The 19,389-nt window shown below is 45.6% G+C and overlaps 1 protein-coding gene across 4 annotated transcripts in view; it reads left to right on the top strand.

The window, feature by feature from the left end:
• LOC135919837 (multiple PDZ domain protein-like) overlaps positions 1 to 19,389 on the top strand; it is a 532,904-nt gene that overhangs the window by 303,438 nt on the left and 210,077 nt on the right. For all 4 annotated transcript variants that reach the window (XM_065453790.2, XM_065453786.1, XM_065453789.2 and 1 more), the window contains exons 13-15: positions 5,915 to 6,128; positions 9,489 to 9,775; positions 11,347 to 11,616. In XM_065453790.2, coding sequence (XP_065309862.1) covers positions 5,915 to 6,128; positions 9,489 to 9,775; positions 11,347 to 11,616 — 771 coding nt within the window. The remainder of the gene's footprint in view (positions 1 to 5,914; positions 6,129 to 9,488; positions 9,776 to 11,346; positions 11,617 to 19,389) is intronic.

Here is a 19,389-nt window from a genome sequence, read left to right as displayed (position 1 = left end):
TGCACTCACCTACACAGTTCGATTACGCTATGAACATAAATATTAGTGTAGGAGCAGGAACATTTGAGAATTGCAAAATATTCTCATGTGTGCATTTTCAGAGCCTTAAACTATGCCTATAACTATGCATCAAATTTTTTATCTTATAAGTTTATTTCCTTTTTTTATTGTTGTTATTCATGAATAAACAGTACATATTTACCAACGCAAAATAATTTTTCTCACTTTGTGGTCATCCTAGAAAAATTATGGTAAATTTTTTTTTGAAATAGGTCCCTCTGAAGAACTTAAATCTGCAATAAAAAAAATCAACCTTGGGCGGACGCATATGGTGAAAAAAATCGACCCTGAAAGCGTTAGTAATGCTTGAACGTAACAGTGAGCAGCCAAAGCACTATGAACTTCTGAGTGTGTGTTCTATGACAAGTGAAGAGCTTACCATATTGTTTCCATGCCGTGTTATTGGTCAGAAAAATTAAAGCTGGCTACTGGGTGTCTGCATTGAAAGGAAAAGGAATGTGACATCCAGGGTGTCTACTAACCGGGAAAACCGGGAAAACCGGGAATTTTCAGGGAATTTGAACAGTCTGGAAAACTCAGGGAAAACTCAGGGAATTTGTGCTTCTATCAGGGAAAATTAGCCGTAACTTTATAGAAAGGGAACGAAAGTCGTGTTAATGCTGGCTCTAGTAACAAAGGAATCGCAACGAATCGTCATTGACGCCGTGCGATCGGCACGATGTCTTGCCAGAGTAGTTAACGACCGATTTTCTAGACGCCCGATTTTTCGGACATGCCCGATAATTTGCACGGTTTTGCGGCACCACCACGTACTTCATATAGTCAATGTATATTGCCCTGACTGCAGGTCTGAAATGGCATTAATCAAAGTCGCCACCGTTGCTATTTTGATTATCTCGCTGCCTCGAACCGGCACTCTCGCAGGCAGATCCGCTGGCAGCCGTAACCGCCACCGCGGCAACGTTAGGCCTAGCTGCTTCTATGTTCGCTATTACGCTTCTTGCCGTGCGGTGCCGTGTTTTTCATTGAAAGAATTCGCCGCTATCACCAATGGCACCGACTCCGCCTTTGTAATCCTCGCCATTAGCTTTGAAGCTCGCAGAGCACAGCGCGTTGCGTAATGCCAGTCTCTGAAAGTTACCTTCGCCTCAATACACCAGTGTTAGGCGGTGAAGCATACCAAGCGTGGGAAGGGGGCAATTGCCACGGGACACAGTATGTATTCCTTAATTACACATGCGTGCACCCCGTCTCCTGTCACAGTACAAGCCCTGATATGCCTAACAAGCGTACTGGCAGGCCTTCGGAGCTTTTTCAGACGTGCCTGTGGTAATTTTAGCCCTTAAAGGCAGTTAAAGACATGCATTAATTTTTTTCAGACTGTCCGTTTTTTTTAAAATTTTTTTTGCGGCCCCTCGGAAGTCGAAAAATCAAATGTTGACTGTACAACTGACCAAGAGGATGCTTCAGATGATCCATGTGGTGAAAGCGTGGTAGAAGGAGGATGAGAACAGAAAGGACCGACGCACTGAGGAATTAACGGGAAAGGAAGGGTGCCGCCGCCTTTTTGAAGGAGCTTCAGCTAAAAAAACTAAGTGTTGGCTGACGCTGAGACACAGGTGTCCCTCATCCAAACCAAAATAAATTGTTTAAGCAGTGAAACCCAACACTGAGATGTTGTGTACGGGCTGAGAGTATGTCAGGACAGTTGAGGTTGACTTCCCAGCTGCTGAGAGAGAACCTTAGTTGTGACAAAGCTCAGGACCTCATACAGATGAGCTTGCTATCAGTTGATAGAAATGGCTGATATTAAAAAATATTTACTTATGTATGCATCTCCTTTTCATTCGTATTTGAAAATGTTCGACTCAATTTGGAATGGGCTTTACCATTTCTTTCGCTGTGCATTTTACTAACACCTTCCTTTTGTTTTCTTTTTAAATAAAATAGATATTACTCCTTACTATTCAAACTGGATTAAGTCATTTTTTTGTTTCAGCATGCATACTAGAGAGTGACAGCATCGGGCCACGTGGTGTCAGCCTGTCTTGACATAAAACAAAGTTCTGGCTTATCAGGGAATTTCGCAAAGGTGCTCAGGGAAAACCTGGAAAACTCAGGGAATTTGGAGATGTCAACTTGGTAGACACCCTGGACATCATGGAAAAAGAAAGAAAAAAAAAAAGGTTGCTGACCCCCCCCCTGCATCACCAGCCTCGCACATCTCTGTTCACTCTTTTTTCCACACCTCCAAAACACGAGTTGACAGAGCCGGCAATGGACAATGGCCATTGGTGCAGTTGGCTCATGTTTCAGAGAGGTGGAAGGGAGGTGTGTGTTGCTGGCAATGTGGCGATGGAAAGCATTGGCGTGCATGGCACACAGAAAGAAAAAAACAAGTGCAGCAACTTGTTTTTTTTTTTTCAGGATTCATTGCCAGATTTTATTGTTATAACCAACAACACAACACAGGAACATTGTAGTAAGCAGTTTATTTTACCATAGAACACACACAAAAGTTCATTGTAATGGCTGCTCATTGTTATGTCCAATATATTGTTAAAACCAGTACAGTATACTTCCATTAATTCGACTCTGGCTAATTTGATCTTGATTCATTCAATCCCGGCTGCAGGTTGCATTCGGCGCTCGTGCATTTCTATTGTCACAAACTGTTATTATTTTGATCCTAAAATTGTCCTTTGCTGGTGTCTGTCTTGGTGGAGCTTGGGGGACTGTGAATGTGTTTATTATACGTCAACTTCCATTGAAAACGCCTATTTTCGGGCTCCTCTAGAAACATTTTCAGGCAGCTACTGTAGTTCCCAATGTCTGCTTAAAGTATTTACCCATTTTTGACACTCATCTTCTTTTTTTCTCTCTATTAAGAAAATGGGCTGAAAATTGCCCACATGGTGCAAACACAATCCAAAAACCATCTTCGTGGCGTTTGTATGCTTTACAACGTAATACGGATGTATTGCGGCGAAGCTGGCTTAGGAAAGCTGTCGCCGTGTGACACATAATTAGACGACTTTCTAAAAATGGGGTGCGTGTCCGTTTTGTTCTTTGTTTAGGAGCTTTAATGTCATTTCTATGTTAGTTTTCTACTTTGGACACATAGAAAGTGGGCGCGTGTTTGATTTGGAGGATGTTAGAATTAGTAAAATACTGCGAGATGAGGGTGCGGTGTGTTCTGGTGTTTTTCCTACATCTTATCTAATTCAACTGCTGAATAATTCCATCAGTTCCGACAGTCTCATCAAGGTTGAATTAACAAAAGTCAACTATATTGTTAAAAGTGGGTTCGATTGTATAGTATGTAATGAAGAAATTTTCATGCCCAGTTTGACTTTGTTATGTATTGAGGTTCAACCAGATTGAGTGCAATATTATTGGAAAATATGCAACAGTACAGAATTCGATAAGTGAAAAGTAATGAGCCTTGGATTAATTTTGTTGTATTGCTGACTAACGCAGTCACAGGACATAATGTGCAAATAGTGTGCATGCACCGCAGTATTGGTGACAGCAACTATCTGTTGCCATGAAGCAGTACTGACCTGCCATTTTCGTGTTTTCATTGTTTGGAAAGCCTAGAAAAAATGGCTGTGGCTTAGCTAAGGTTAAGCCCAGGATGCGAAGCATACTAGCCTTTATTTTAGTTGTTGAACCACTGTTTAGCCTGGTGAACTGCTGTTGCTTGGCTATATTTGGTTCGGCTAGACGAAGAAACAACTCATGCGTTACTCTGCTTCGCCTTCAAGAGTGGAACATGACAGCATTCCCGTCGACCCGCCAAGGGGTGTAAGACAATGGGCTACGGCGCAGCGACTACGCGCCCCGCATTGGACGCGGTGAGCGTCGAGCAACGCAGCGTTCGGCGCGGCAACGAAATGTGCGCCTGAGCAAGCGACGCACGCCTGAGCCTTAGAAACAGCTCGTTTCTAAGGCAACACCGCATTCACTAGAGGCGCTTTTATACCGCTTTGAAGCATCGCACTCGTGGCTCAGTGGTAGCGTCTCCGTCTCACACTCCGGACACCCTGGTTCGATTCCCACCCAGCCCATCTTGCGAGAGTTGAGCGATGCCGCGAGCGACGGCGCGAGTTGGAGCCCCGTTTCTCCTCTGTCGTGACGTCACGGTGTCACGTGGTATGGCAAGGGATCAAAGGTCATTGAAGGCGACACCGCCGCGCCTGAGGAGCTCGGTTGAGCTCTCGTAATATGCTTCGCATAAAAATACTGGCAAGCATTGAAGCAACGTAATAAATTTACTATCATACTTGTTTCTATGAACAAGTTTTGGTTTTGGCACTCGAGAGCAGCAGATATGTCATGATGTTATGTACACTGGCTTGCCCTGTTTCCATGATCGCTGCAACTGCTACACACACTAGTGCAGCTAGGAGCAATGCACACAGCGCTTTTGATTATCTTTGAATGAGCAGATTATCGTACCTAGCCTCTTTGATACAAGACATGATCAAATTTTGCTGTTTGCTGACGTCATAATTATTCCGATGACATCAGGTCCGGTGTTCAAAGACCAGCATTAGCATAAATAAATACATCTTGCAGGTGTTTCTCAGCATTCATACTTGCTTATTTGCATTCTATTATTCTATTATTCTCATATTCTATTACGTGTTGGAAGTGTCTAGCAGAGTTTCAACAGCTTTAACGATGCGAGTTAATAGTCCTGTTGTAGAACCTCGTTTGCATCGCGGGAAGGATGGGGAAGGCGATGGTCAGTGCAGTTATGCACTCGTGATAAATAAAGAAAAATAACTTTGTTCTCTTGAACAGAGGATGCCGGTTCTGTCTCGTTCTCAAAGAAAGGGGCCGACAACTGCCTAGGATGTGTCTTCAGATGTTGGTGGAAATGAAAAGACTGGGAGTTACAGTGGTAGAATCGTGCTTGCTGTTCACTGTTAAAGTAGAAGTTATAATTTTAAACTGTTGTAGAAAGGCACTAAGAATGGTATGTGGCACGAACTGGGGATGAAACTTTGGTAGTAGAGGTGTATTCACTAGGAGGCTTTATATAACATTTGGGGAACTCGTCAACCACAGGGTGCCGGATTGTGGGGGGGTAGAGGAGGGAGCAGCGTGCCTCTGTTTCCCTCATGTGGCCCAGACTGGTTGCGCTAGCTGACGTGACAGACGCCAGCTGCAGGCGATTGCCAAGGAGGTGTGTCAGAGAGAAGCAGGGCATGCATTCGGACTTATAGGAGAAGAATAAAAAAGAAGTAAGTTAAGGGATTGGCAGTTCAGGATCAGAACATGTCACTTAAGAATTTAAAGGGGCCCTGAAACACGTTTCTAATTATTTGTAGAGTGGCTTCACCATTAAAGGACGTTACCTCATGAATCTCCTGCCATAAACATTTTTTGAATCCTTCAAGTATAAGTGGAGTTGGAGGTAGTTATCACACCGATGCACAGCTTCCTCTCTCCTTTCATATCCACTAATATGATGGGAGTTACACAGGGGGGGATGGCAAGTAGGCAAGGCCCCTCCCAATAGTTTTCATTTGTTTTTTTCTTCATGACTCTACTTCTGGTTCAGCTTTGTGCATCGCTCTCTCGACATGAGATGGGTACTGGAGCTGCCTTACGTTGCAACTGCCCTGGAGCTTTGTCACCCACAGAGAGCAATTGGAGCATGCGGTTGTCAGTGGCCAGAGGGTTCACTGTGGCACCCTGTGGCAGCTACGGTATCTATGTTACGTAGCATGCCGATGCGATCTCCGAGACCACGCTGAGCAGACGCTGCTGTGTGTAGACTGGAAGTGCAGAGATGAAATAATTTGATGAAATGTTTGGTGATTGTTGTAGGTGCCCTGCTTGCTCATTACTATGTTCCTTTTGTGTGTGTGCGTGTGTGCAGGTGAATGGGCGGCAGCTGCTGGGCCTGCACCATCGCGAGGTGGTGGGTGCCCTGAAGCAGCTGCCCCTGCACGTGCGGTTGGTGTGCGCCCGTCCCTTGCCCCCGCCCCTTCCCCTGCACGGACCGCCACCAATGAGCAGCGCCCGGCGATCACCCTCGCGGGCCGCCTCCGACGAGCCAGACCCGTTTGCGTGTGATGACGTCAGCTACATGGGTGAGTCTCGGACCACCTTTGCAGTCTGTCTCTGTGGCAGAGATGAAAATTACTGTGGTTAATTTTGTGTTGCAGTTGAATATAAAACACAAACTGTGCTTGTGGAGTTGGCAACAGTGTACCGTCAGAGCCATTGTATATAACATGTTTACTGGAGCTTTACAGTCGTACCAGTTGCTAAGCTCACCATGGCCTGTGTTTCAAAATCCCATGCACAGTGATTGGCAAACAGCGGGGGGTTTAGTTGACTGAAGACTAACGAGGACTTCAAAAATGTTGCTTCTTAAAGCCAAGGATTCTGTGTAAACCATCCCAAAATTTGCTGACTGTGGCTACCACTTCCTTGCAGGATAGCTCAACACAATAAAGCATGCATGCCGTATTGACTCGTGTAACTTTATTTTTCTGAATTCTTTCTGGGTGCTTTGCACGAGGCAGGCTTAGAGCTACTCACTGAAGATTCAACTGCGTTCAGACTGCTATGCAACATAATGCAACCACTGGTGTCTGACTATGAGCGCATATTCATTTGCCGACCTGTTTCGGACACGGACAATGCCACAAAAATGGTCGAATAATTGGGCACTGTGAAAAAGGAAATTGTGACAATAAAATCATTCCCATTCTTTTTTAGAGCACCAGCACATCAGAAAATTCGTTCGCAGACTCTTGCTCAGTGTTGTACTCTAATAAAACGGTGCTTACTTGAAATTTAATAATGGGTGAGGCTGCAGGTGCAGCCCTATGTGCATCGTGGGTTGTTGCAAAGTTCCGATACCTCACAACTTTGATGCTCGCCACTGTCGGTTTAGGCTGTGCTGCACAAAATCAGATTAAAGCTCTATTGCCTCTATGGCCGCTTGCAAGCTTATCCTGCCCAGTAATTGAGCTCACAAACTTATCGGCAGGCATTCACTGTCGCTGTCAGCTCTATACTACTACTAGTACTGTTGTCAAATATAATTCAGTGTTTTTTTCTCTCTGAAGCTGGGGAAGTAGCGAAGTTGCCCTAAATACCAATGGGGTTTTCAGTTTAATAGCAGGCCATACTGTGCATAGTGGCAATCGTTTATTTCTTAGAAAGTATTGCTTTCCAGTTTTACTCCAGAAAACAGGAGGGTTTATCATTCTTATGGCAAGTGGATTCTGTGGGTCAGCGTCAGCTCGTTATAAGGCCAATCTGCGCGACAGACAAAAGTGGGGAATGCGCATCACATCACTCGGCACCTTCTGGCACCGCTCCGCATGGTGCCAGAATGGCACCAGTAATATTCCTGGTCTATCAATTTCACATAACTTGGCACCGTGAATTCGCCGGCATCTATGGGCAACAGCGTTACTGGCACTGTGCCGGGACGGTGTGCTTGGCATTGGGTCAGAGGGTGGATCTTAATGCTTGATTCTGAGTGGAAAAAATGGGCAGGCAGAGGTAGAGAGCCTTTAAGATCGGTGTTGAGTATGCAGACGGAGCCTTCGCTGGAGGTGCAATTCGGACACCGCCTATTTGCTCCATGAACGAGGGCAGAAAATGTCATGTACCTTCCACTAACCTTCACCCGCAGCTAGGATTGTTGGGGAGTCTTAGTACTTTCAGCTCCTGTTTCCGCCCCTCTGCGTACAGGTTGCCTCGGCAACAAGAGCAGCACCGCTTGCACTATCTTTTCACCCAGCAGCATAGAGCGATCATGCTGGTGCGGTTCAACTGCTTACTCTTTCTTCCTTCTTTCTGTCAACGATTGCTTGCGCCCACTTGTCTGCCTGCTTGCTGTCAGTTTGTTGTGGCCTTGAATAAGAGTGGTGAACTGAAAGGCACAATCAGTCCGCGCACTGCAACCAAACAAGGCGAGGATCTGAGCCATAGCGTCGACTTGCAGCAAGCTCGTGGCTTCATAAAGACACTCGCTTCATTCTCACGATGGTGCATGTCACTGGTGGGCGCTGGTTAAAAGGCGTGACAGTTGAGCTTTTTCGTGTTCAGTTTCAGTTTTCTAAGGGAAAACCTCCAAAGTTTAGTGCACTTTAAACTTTAGCAGTGTCAGCAGTACGCATGTCCAGAACTGGATATGAACTTTTCGTATGGTGGGCTTCAAGTCTTGCATTAAGACCCATCCTCCGACCCAGTGCCAAGCACACGGTCCTGGCACAGTGCCAGTAACGCTGTTGCCCGCAGATGCCAGCCTGTTCACGGTGCAGAGTTATGTGAAATTGATAGACCAGGAATATTACTGGTGCCATTCTGGCACCATGCGGAGCGGTGCCCGAAGGTGCCGAGTGATGTGATGCGCATTCCCCACTTTTGTCTGTCGCACAGGTTGGCCTTATAACGAGCTGACACTAACTTGCAGAAACCACTTGTCGTAAACACGATTAACCCTCCTGTTTTCTGGAATAAAACTGGAAAGCAATACTTTCTAAGAAATAAACGATTGCCACTATGCACAGTATGGCCCACTATTAAACTGGAAACCCCATTGGTATTTAGGGCAACTACGCTATTTCCCCAGCTTCAGAGGGAAAAAAGCACTGAATTATATTTGACAACAGTAGTAGTAGTAGTAGTAGTAGTAGCAGTAGTAGTAGTAGTAGTAGCAGTAGCAGTAGCAGTAGCAGTAGCAGTAGTAGTAGTAGTACAGCTGGCAACTACTGTGAATGCCTGCCAATAAGTTTGTGTGCTCACTTACTAGGCAGCATAAGCTTGCATGCGGCCATAAAGGCGATAGAGCTTTAAACTGGTTTTGCACAGCACAGCCTAAACTGGCAGTGGCAAGCATCAAAGTTGTGAGGTATCAGCACTCTGTAATGACCCGCGACGTACATAGGGCTTGAACCTGCAGCCTCACCCATCATGAAATTTCAAGTAAACATTGTTTTATTGGACAATAAGTGCCGGTCCAACTAGGCCTTTTCCAGTAAGTGACATCAGGGCCTCTCCTGCAAAATATTTGTGCAACCCAGTACAACCACAAGACATGTGCCAAGGTTTGATGATGCCAGTAATTGGAAGTTCCCGTGGTTACAATCATCTGTTTTCACTTTTTTGATGGTATATATTCAAGTTGCACTTAATATTAAGCTATAAAAACCTTTGGGTAGTGACTTGTTTCTGGTATTTTTCAGAATAGACATTTTGACACGTCCATTATCCAAACTAGGACACAAGGCATGTGACAAAACACAATGCAGTTCTACTTTCGCTCTGTTAGTTTAATTATGTCCAGCCAACTATCCCAAACCTGCACCCTACTTATTAGTAATACACTATTTTTTGGCACTTGAAACAAAACACACAGTTCTAGCATAAAAGCATTTCTTTTGTTTGTGTGTGAACACTCCCCGGTTCGCCCGTCGTGTGCTCCGCAGGTATGGCGCAGAGCCCTCTGGCGCAGCGACCCTCGTCGTCGTCGTCAGCGTCCCCGCCGCCACCCCTGTTGTCAGGCTCGCTGCCCGCCCTGGTCAAGGCCAAGTCGGACGGATCGCTGGCCCAGTCGGACTGGGAGGAGGGCTTGCCCGGCGGGGGCCCCCTGGTCAAGCTGCGGTCGCGTTCCCTCGAGCCCCTGACGGGCCTCGCCATGTGGAGCAGTGAGCCCCACGTTGTCGAGCTGCTCAAGGGGGATCGGGGCCTTGGCTTCAGCATCCTCGACTACCAGGCAAGTGGCTGTTCTCCACCGTTGCTGCGCACGCTTTGTCGACCAGCAATGGGCAAACAGTTGATCCTCCCCAGGGTATATTTCCAGGGCAAATAGTTGGATGATTTCAGCGTGTGATGCTTGGCTGACTACGTTAAAAGGTTTGACATGTCTGTTCTGGCATCACTGCATCATGATAACGCTCCCTGTCAGTACGCTTAGTTGCCGAGTGTTTGAAAAAAAACAGCACTGCTATAGTTCAACAATCTCTGTACTTAGACAATCTTTGTATGGTCGACTTCCCTCCTTTACACAAAAATTGAAACTGATGATAAAAAGTCATTACAGCGATGCCTACGACATCCAGTGACACGTGACACACTGCTTGGGCAAGCTCACAGGGAGCAGTTTCTAGCCGTTCCACCAATACTGACCGACATCTACAGCAATGTGTATAGCTTTCCAAGAAAACTTAGTAAACATCTGCTGGGCTCATGTTAACTAAACTTCTCTTACTTAAGAAAGTTTCCTCATTGACCAGCGTTCTGGCTCCAGCCACATACGACAGTGATTGGCGTGATAAACTACCGTAGTGGTGGCCAATCAGAGCAGTCACTTACAAAGGGAATTTGTATGAGCGTAGGTACTCGTGTGCAGTGTCATCCGCTTTTAGGGGAAACACACGAGTACGGCGCTGCGCTCCGTAGAGCACCACATATGGCCGCTGGATAAACTGCTTGCACATGCGCGTTGCGAGCTAAAGGAGGGGCCTGTGGCATGTCGTCTGCTACTGTGAAGGCGCGCGCGAAACCTCGCATGATTCTGGCGTCATAAGTTTGCTTACATCACAGTGCAGTGTGCCCGGCAGAAAGTTTTTCGTATCATCATATGTACATCATATGTATCATCATATCATTCGTACCATATATGATATGTACATATCATAATATGTATCATCATATGTATCGCTGGCTGTTATAGCTTGTCGCAGAACAAATGACTCAAAAGGGTAAAAACGTGCTTGTAGAATACTTAGTACATGACATGTTGCACATTTGTCAGGGACATCTTGGCGTTTTTCGTGACTGTGTTTACGACATGCCTAAGGTCAGAGGAGCTGAGGCGCATGTTACAGCATGAATGTTTCGTACAATGTTTTCGGTGCTCCTTTTCCTTGCATGAATGGTCTTTCTCGCTGTCTTTCTTGGCTTAGTGTACACTCCCTGCTCAGCCAATCCATTTACCGTAGAATCACAAGCGGGAATTCGTGCACGGCAATGCAACCAAAGCTACGGTGCCAATATCAGGCGAGGTTTTGCGCCTGCCGCCAGAGTAGCAGACGACTTGCCGTAGGCACCACCTCTGGCTCTAAACTCAGCTACTCAAGTAGATGTACTGGTGACCTCATGTGGCGCACAACGGAGCGTGGCTACGCGCTTGCCTGTTTTTCCTAAGAGTGGACAACCCTGTACAACTGTTACCAACTACATTTCTGTCACTTACCTTGAAGACCTCATACGTCTTGTGGCCACTGTGATTACGGGAGGCTACCAGCAGCAGGCGTTACACTTTCCACTGCCTTCTGTTCTCAGGACCCAATGAACCCAAGCGAGACGGTGATCGTCATCCGCAGCCTGGTGCCCGGCGGTGTGGCCCAGCAGGACGGTCGGCTCATCCCGGGCGACCGGCTGCTCTTCGTCAACGACGTGCCGCTGCAGCACGCGGGACTCGATGCCGCCGTGCAGGCCCTCAAGGGGGCGCCCCGGGGCATCGTGCGCATCGGCGTCGCCAAGCCGCTGCCCCTGCCGCCACCAGACTCCATGGGCAGCAGCGCGCCCGTGTCGTCTGCTTCCTGTACGCAGGTGGGTGGCGCTGGGGGCCACCATCTCCGAAGGCCGCCCCTCCTCAAGGCTGAGAGCTTCTGAGCCGCAGCGGCACGGCTTGTCCTCTTCCTCCTCCTCCTCTTCTTCTCGTCGGCCGTCACTGGCATTTGGCTTTCAAAATATGCCTGGATTGAGCGGTTCGGTAGAGAGTTATAGCAGACTGGGAGCCCTGTTCCAGCATGGTGTGCCATGAAATTGTTTACGAAGATTGCTGGATGTAATACTGATTGACGAATGGGAACAGTGCAGAAGTAAAATGGAAAAAAAAACAATAAAAGAACAGAGGCTGACACACATCGCTGTGTGTAGTCTGTTTGTTTCATCCATACAATTTTTGCGCTGTTCCCATTAAAGGCAACTGAATAGGCCGAAACCTTGACGCTTCTTATAAGCATTAGTGGAGGTGTTCTCGCAAGTGACTGATATGGAAGATCATCCAGCTTTAAAAGGTTTGGAAGGATTTGGATGTATCTTTTTTTTACTTGGTGAGGTGGCTTCAGTCGCACTCATGGCGTCTTGAAATATTGGCCTTATTGAAGTTAAGTATATTTTAATCGCGAGTTACTTTCTACATGGTAAGTTTGACTTCCTTTCATACAACTTTAACAAGTCATACGAAAGTAAATAGCATTTTAAAAAGCAAAGGTGTCATTTGAGACTTTATCGATGCATTCAAATTAAAATGTGGTTTATCATAGGTGGGGCTAAATTAATGGAAGTTGACTGTACACTGGTTAATATATGGCCAGCACTGCTTCTCCACCATTACTTAGATTTCACATTGTAAATGATTACGGTCTTCACTTTCTTAGCGCCTTGAAAGTTATGTGTAGAATTGGCACAGTTAATATGGTAAACATGTAGTTACACTAAGAAAATGTTGCACTGTAAACCAACGAACAAAATGGAGCCGTAGAGTTAATGAACAAAAGCTACACAACATGCTTTCAACGAAACGTGTGGGCAAGTAACAAAGGCACCATTCGTGATTCGCATTATAGTTGAAGGATTGCAGCACTGTAACACCCTCGGGTAGTGTGCTACGGGAAACCGTATGCAGTAGACAGGACACGCTTGGTACTTTTCCGCATACGCACAGTTGACTCTGACTTGTCCACCGCGCACGCACTCAGTGTCGAACGCGGGAGCGCGCCAAGCCGAGACTGAACGCCCACTCTGCTATAACTTTGCAATAGGAATCTGACCACATCTGGTTGTTTGTTTGGTGCACGTGGTAAGCAAGGTGCATACATTCACGGCACAAAAAGGAAGTGGTGAAGCGCCCCTCCAGATTTTGAACACAAGGTTTGACAAGATGCCAAGCTCTGGTACACACAGTACTGCTCTTGTCTGCTCCATTGTCACTCTGAGCGACGTGCTTAACATATTGGTACAGTAGGTGCACATTATTCCTTGAATTGGTGTCCCAGAAATGCCGTTGTTAATTTAAAGGCATACATGATACAACATTTTTGACATTTGGAGATGCCTTTAGATTTAGTTTCTAGTATACACTCATTGAAAGGGCTTACATGTGGCAGAAGGAGACTGAAGTGCACTAAGGGTACGTCATACGTTACCTTATTTTTCGCTCCTTCTTTTTCTTCTTCTTATGCATAGTTAGTAGACAGCTAATATGTTATGTATGCATGTTTTAATTTTTAAATTTTTGTCAACTTTGGCAATTTTTGCTTAACATTCTTAGACTCAATATCAGAAGACCGCTTCCATCTCTTTGTTCACTTGAACACTCATTCGTTAATGCCACAAATATTCTCCCAGTTCAGCTGTTGCCTGATGAGAGCATTTCTGTGTTACACGTGTATTTGAACAGGGAAATCAGAATGGGCCCTAAGCTGAAGTTGCTTTTCAAACCAGACGTTTATCAAGTGCATTGTTGCGTTGTACTGAGTATTTTTGTGCTGTGAATGTGCGAGCTCTGCTTACCTCAGAATATTGGAATGAGCGAGTAGAAAAGACGTGCTGGCCATGGGATTCCAGTTGCACTGACATACTAAGACAGTTTACGCAGTGGTCACAACAGCGAGGTCATCTCGTGCACTATTTGGGCAGTTGCCCGTGCATGGGCTTGTAGTCCGTGTGCTTGCTTTTTGCCAGGTTATTTTGAACCCTGATCAAGGCATTCTGGAATTTGGCAGCTGATCCAGGAGTTTTTCTCCCTGCAGTTAAAGGAAAATATTTGGAATTTCTCTCTCACAGGCAGACATGAAGTTCATGAAAGTTACTCAAAGGGGATTGCAGAATTCTTGCGCAGACTGCTTTTTCTCTTCTCTTTTTCTTTCTTGTGACATCTCACATCAGCTTCAATCCTTTAAAGGGACACTAAAGGCAAGCAGCAAGTCTAAGCTGGCTAGCCCACTTGCTTGCTGTCTCGGAAAGCTCTCTCCATTTGTTCTGTGCCAGTGAATGACCTTCATTTGCTGATAAACACGTCTTTTGAAGGCACCTGATAACTTCAGGAAACAGGAAGGTACGCCATCCATACATTGATGTATACATTGAGGCAGTGCAGGGGGCTCTGTGTGCCATTAATCTCTGAAGCTATGTTCTGGCAGGCACTGCCACTCCCAATGAGTTGGAAGGCAGCACAGAGAGGGCGCCACACTACCGTACCTAACCTTGCCAGGCTGGTGTGAAGAGGTAGCAACAACAAATTCTGCCGAACAATCCCAAGAGCACATTCTGTGCCACGTTCGTACGGAGCACAATTATTTGCACTGTATTGGCCACTGGCAAGGCGTTTCCAGATGACATGCACCGCTGGGAGCTGGTTCTGAATTTCGTAACTGGTGGAGCCACCCCAGTTTTGCATTTTCATGCTTTTCTGTTAGTCGTTTGTGGAAGCTCTGCTTCATCAGTGTCACTGGCAGATTTGTTTATTTCAGATAATGAATCTGTCTATTTGGAGTTAATCTTTGCATTTAGTGTCCCTTTAAGAGAGCCCTAATGCTGATCGAGAAGCACACACTTCACAGAGTAAGCTCGAAGATGTGTGCATGTGCTTTTCGGCAGAAAACGTATGTTGCGCCGGCTTCGTGATGCAGAATATTCTTAGCTTGTCGGATCATGTGGGGGCTTCTTACCAGCATGAATTAACCTCGGCAAATTCAACTGCTAGAGCTTTCGACAGCAGCTGTGGAGTGCGCCTTTGTGGTGTTGAGGTTTGTCTTGGAGGGTGTGCGAGGAGGAGACCTGTTTCCTCAAATTCTGCAGGGAGAGGTTTGTGTGCACTAGGGGCTTCCGCTTCAGTATTATGACTGCACTGGAACTGCACTGAGAGCATTCCGGGGCAGGTGATCAGAGAGCGTTGAAGAAAAATTTTTAAATGAGAAAGCACTTGAAGCTTAGCAACAGTGTTTTAGGAGCACATGGTGGCTAAACCATAGTCTAAAACCGATGCATCATAAGCAGTTGCTGCTAAAAGCTTAAGTTGCAGCGATCAGGAGTTCTGGTCAGAAATGCGGCAGCCTTCTTGAAAGGAAAGGCTGCGGTCTTAGGTTCAAAGTTTATTTGCCTATTGAATACATGGATGGGGGGGAAGGGGGAGGGTTAGCTGTAGAAAACGAAGCTGCTTAGGCAGCTTGACAAGTTCTTCAGCACATATTGTATGGACAGCAGTCGGCAGCAAAATGGGCATAAATGCAGATAGATGATCTGATATCAGTAGCATGTCATTGTACGTCGCTTGAACTAATCAGAAAACAGCAGCAGTCTCTGCAGGCTACTAATTGCAGACAAGGCCTGACAGGACAATTATGATAAGTTACAACAGCATATGCGTGCTCTGATAAAACACGAGTGCAGCAAAAGCAAGCAGGCAAGCTTTCTTCACACATGTGGACAAGCATAAAGAGATGTTGAAACCACATGACAAAACCTGTCTTATTGTCTGCTTTATTCTGTGGGCTCACAGAAAACGAGCTCTGCTGTAAGAAATATGGGTAGCCTTCAAGTTCATCAACTGGAGCACCGTCGGTGGTATGAGTGGCTCAAAGGAGCTAGCAAACTGTGGCAGCTAGCAAACCATCCCAGATTTTTGCTGACTGTGGCTGCAGCTGGGTGCTGCTGCTCTTTCTGAATATCCGACCCACAGGATAGCACTCGTGTATCGAATTGGTTTACACATAGCCATCAGTACTACCCATGCACATATGCTGGTTTCTGGTTGTGGTCCTTGCGAAATTGCACAGTGAAACGACAGACAGATCAAATATTTTCACTGTAATAGATATACACACGACTGCATAATTTCTTTATTAAAGCAACGCTTTCTATGGCTTCTTCCCAGCACCTGCTCGGGCGGCTTCTTACCGAGTAAGGCAGGCCAATCCAGAAGATGCTGCAGTCGATCAATCGATCCCCGAGGTCGTATTATGAAAGCTGGGTCGATTGTGGAGGCGGTGTAATCCATAGTTACATGGATTACGCGGTTAGGGGTTACGCGGTTATGTGGTGGGGTCTCTGCATCTTGCCGTCTTGTCAGGCCGGTAATTAATCGCTATGCTGGGAAATGCGGCGCACGTCTTTACAGCATTTTCAGCATTTAATTGGCCACTTCACGAAAGCCTCGTTTCACATAGATTTTGAAACGTGCGTTGAACCTGCGTAACTTATTTTTTTTTTGTCACTCTGTGGTTCTAGAACACTGTTGCTGAGTTCATAACATGGGAAACAGGCAAACCAGGCTGTTTCCACTGTCTGCTGCTACGTCACTTGTGAGACTTCTGTCAGTAGAGCTTTGCCGTCTTTGACTGGGATCTGGCTCCGACGGGGCGTCACAGGGTCGGAATTCTGAAGGTGCTACCACTCTCGACTCTCCTGTACTTCGAGGGCTCGTATTTGTCGGGGCTGGCATGCCCCAACGAATGTGACTTTTGCTCTGCGACACAAAAAAAAAATATATATATATATATATTGTTTTTCTTCTGTTTTGTTTGGCCAACCACTTGTTAGCTGGGAGGTCTGTCACGGAAATGTGCAGCCATTGTGAAAAGTTTTACAAAATTTTGTTCTTGTTCTTTTTTTTACAGCACCTCTTTCTATTTTAACATTTTCTCTTCCTGCTTTCCATTCTCTCTGTTTTTGTTAGTGTTTTTATGTGCCAGCTAATTGAAGGTGTTTGCTGGTCTTACTCCACTGGCACCAAAAGTAGCTTTCTTTTCCCCAAAGGTAGCTTTCCCCCCAAATGGTTGGCACTTATTATCATTATTTTTTTGTGTGCGTGCGTGTTTGTGTGTGGCTAAGTGTTCTTGACATTTTACTCAGTGCCATTGAATAGTTGTGTAGTTGTTTACGCGGGCTGAAGACAGACGTGTTGTGGCATAGATAACAGGCAGCGCGATTCCTGACCAATCCTGAATTCCCATAGATTCACGAATCACTTTTTTGTTTTGCTACTGAACCAAGGCAGCAGCTATTTTACTCTGTCCGTAGGCAACTCGGCTGCACAATTTACTAAATGTAACATGCCTCTGGTTTTCTTAATCGCCCGCTCCTTTCCCAAGCAGCTCTAAGCTTGCGCTTCATAACTTTCATCTTGGGTTAGCCTACCATCAAGCTTTGTGTTTCAAGCAAGCAGTGTCGGTGAGCAAGTACAAACATGTACTCAGTTTTGTTTGGTCAGCACGCAAACTGTGGTGTCCTTTATTTTGATGTGACGAGATCAGGAGGCATTGGGCGTAACGTTTTCTACAAAAAAAACTACCTGAGGTCACTCTGGTGCCAGTGTCTATAGAAGCTGCCAGTCTCTTGGTTCAGCTGGCATGGGAACAGTGGGCAGCACATGTTATTTGCCTAATTGAACTTCACCCTTTTGGCTTCAAATGGCTTTGTGACTTTGTGAATTGATCATTTGCAAGAATATGCTATGATTACGCATGTACTGTTCAGAGACTAATTGCCATAATAGGTTTAGAAAACTATGAGTGCTTGAATATTTAGAAAGATAAAGCGTAGTATGCAACGTCACACCAACATCTGAAGTCACAAGTGCGGGAATCAGACGAATAAATATGCTGACCATCATGCCCGTGGTAGTGGATTGATCGCAACGTCCCAGTGCCCTCTAGTAATTTTTTGTCGGAAATTCTATGGCATTGGATGTCTTAGTCATTCCAGGAAGCATGTTTCAGTCTCGTCTATTTTGTTTCGCTTACTCCAGTGTTTTTTCTGTGATGCAATGTATTTGATAATTATGCGATATAGAGAAATTTTAATGCTGACAGGAATGGAGATGCATAGCGCAAAATTTCTTGCGCATGCCTCACGAGGCCTTAGCTCAGGTTTGTACAGAAGTTCAAGATGGCAATATAAAAAAAGCTAAGATCCAGGCGAGTGGAGACACTAGAGTTTGTGCAAGTTGGGGTCTGGCTTGGAGCTGTGTGCACAGTGGTTTGATGCACACAAGTCGAAACTGGAGTGACGGAAGAACAGGGCAGGAGTGCCACTGATGAACAACTGATCGATTGTAATCGTGCGAGAATTCATGTGTAACAGCATACAATCGAGGCATAAACAATCGAGGTATAACATGTGTGCAGCAGTTAAATTAATTGCACGGGTGATTGAACGAACAAATATCCTTTCTTTCAGCCATCAACAATGACAACAACAATATGAATACTTAGCGAAGTCCCTTTTTAAAGATGCTTGTCCTTGCTGTACGTGCTTCCTGGAATGCGTTCTTGTTGCTTACAAAGGGCTAACACCATTTACAGTTGCTGCTTTCTTTGGTAGTGCATACCACGATGCCGAAACTGTTGCCTATCGTGGCTCACCTAAAAAAAATTTGTCGGCTTCATTTTCTCTTTTAAACTGTGAAGTCATGCACAGCGTGGATGTTTTAGTGGTAGGGTGGAGAAAATTTCACCGAAGCTCATAGTTCAGCCGCCCATTCTCACGAGGCAGTGTCTTTTTACGGTGTTTGCTGAAGTTTTGTAGCGGAGTTGTATTACTGTTGCTGTAGGCAATGCGCATTCTAGTGTGCGGTGCGTGCATTGCTGTGACGCCCCTTACTCTTCTCGGTGATGTCCTGTCTCGGCCCATGGGCCCTGCGTGCGTGACTGCGCATGCAAGTGTGGTGAGGTTTGTCGTACTATAGTTTAAAAGCACTCTAGCACAGACTGCTGCATCAGCTTTTGTAGTTGTGGCTAGCAAATTTTCTGGTGCTGTGGGGGAGAAAGCAGGTAAGAGCACGCAAGGCGTCAAGAACGCTGTATTATTTTTATTATTATTATTATTATCGTTTTCACTTTGGCAGCTATGGGCAATCCCTAAAAGAAAGTAGGGATGACACTCTGGCGCCTCCGTCATCTTACAAAAGATGTCCTCCATTGCACAACACGAAACTGTCTGTCGCATGCCATGATCTACCGTCACATTATTGACAATGTAATGAAAACACTGGCTTTTCATTGAGCCCAGGCATGTTCATGGGCTTGTGTTGACCATTGATTTCACATAAAGATATGGTGGCATGGCATTCATCGCCATGTTTAGGTGACTTGGAAGAAACATTCTGTACACCAATTTTTTTTTATTATTTTGGAGGATGGTGTTTCAGATATCGTCAGAATGTAAGTGACTTTTTCTTTGCCTCTTTTAAAAAGATTAATACATGACAATGACGACATCAACAGATGTCACAAAAAACTGGTTCATCATGTGCCTTTGAGAACAGGTGCCACCGTAAAAGTTTTGGCAGCCGGGCATTGTAGGAAATTTCATGCAATG

This window comes from Dermacentor albipictus, chromosome 9 (assembly GCF_038994185.2).
Source record: "Dermacentor albipictus isolate Rhodes 1998 colony chromosome 9, USDA_Dalb.pri_finalv2, whole genome shotgun sequence".
NCBI lineage: Eukaryota > Metazoa > Arthropoda > Arachnida > Ixodida > Ixodidae > Dermacentor > Dermacentor albipictus.
Note: the sequence above shows the minus strand (reverse complement) of the source record. Positions and strands in the feature narration are given on the sequence as shown.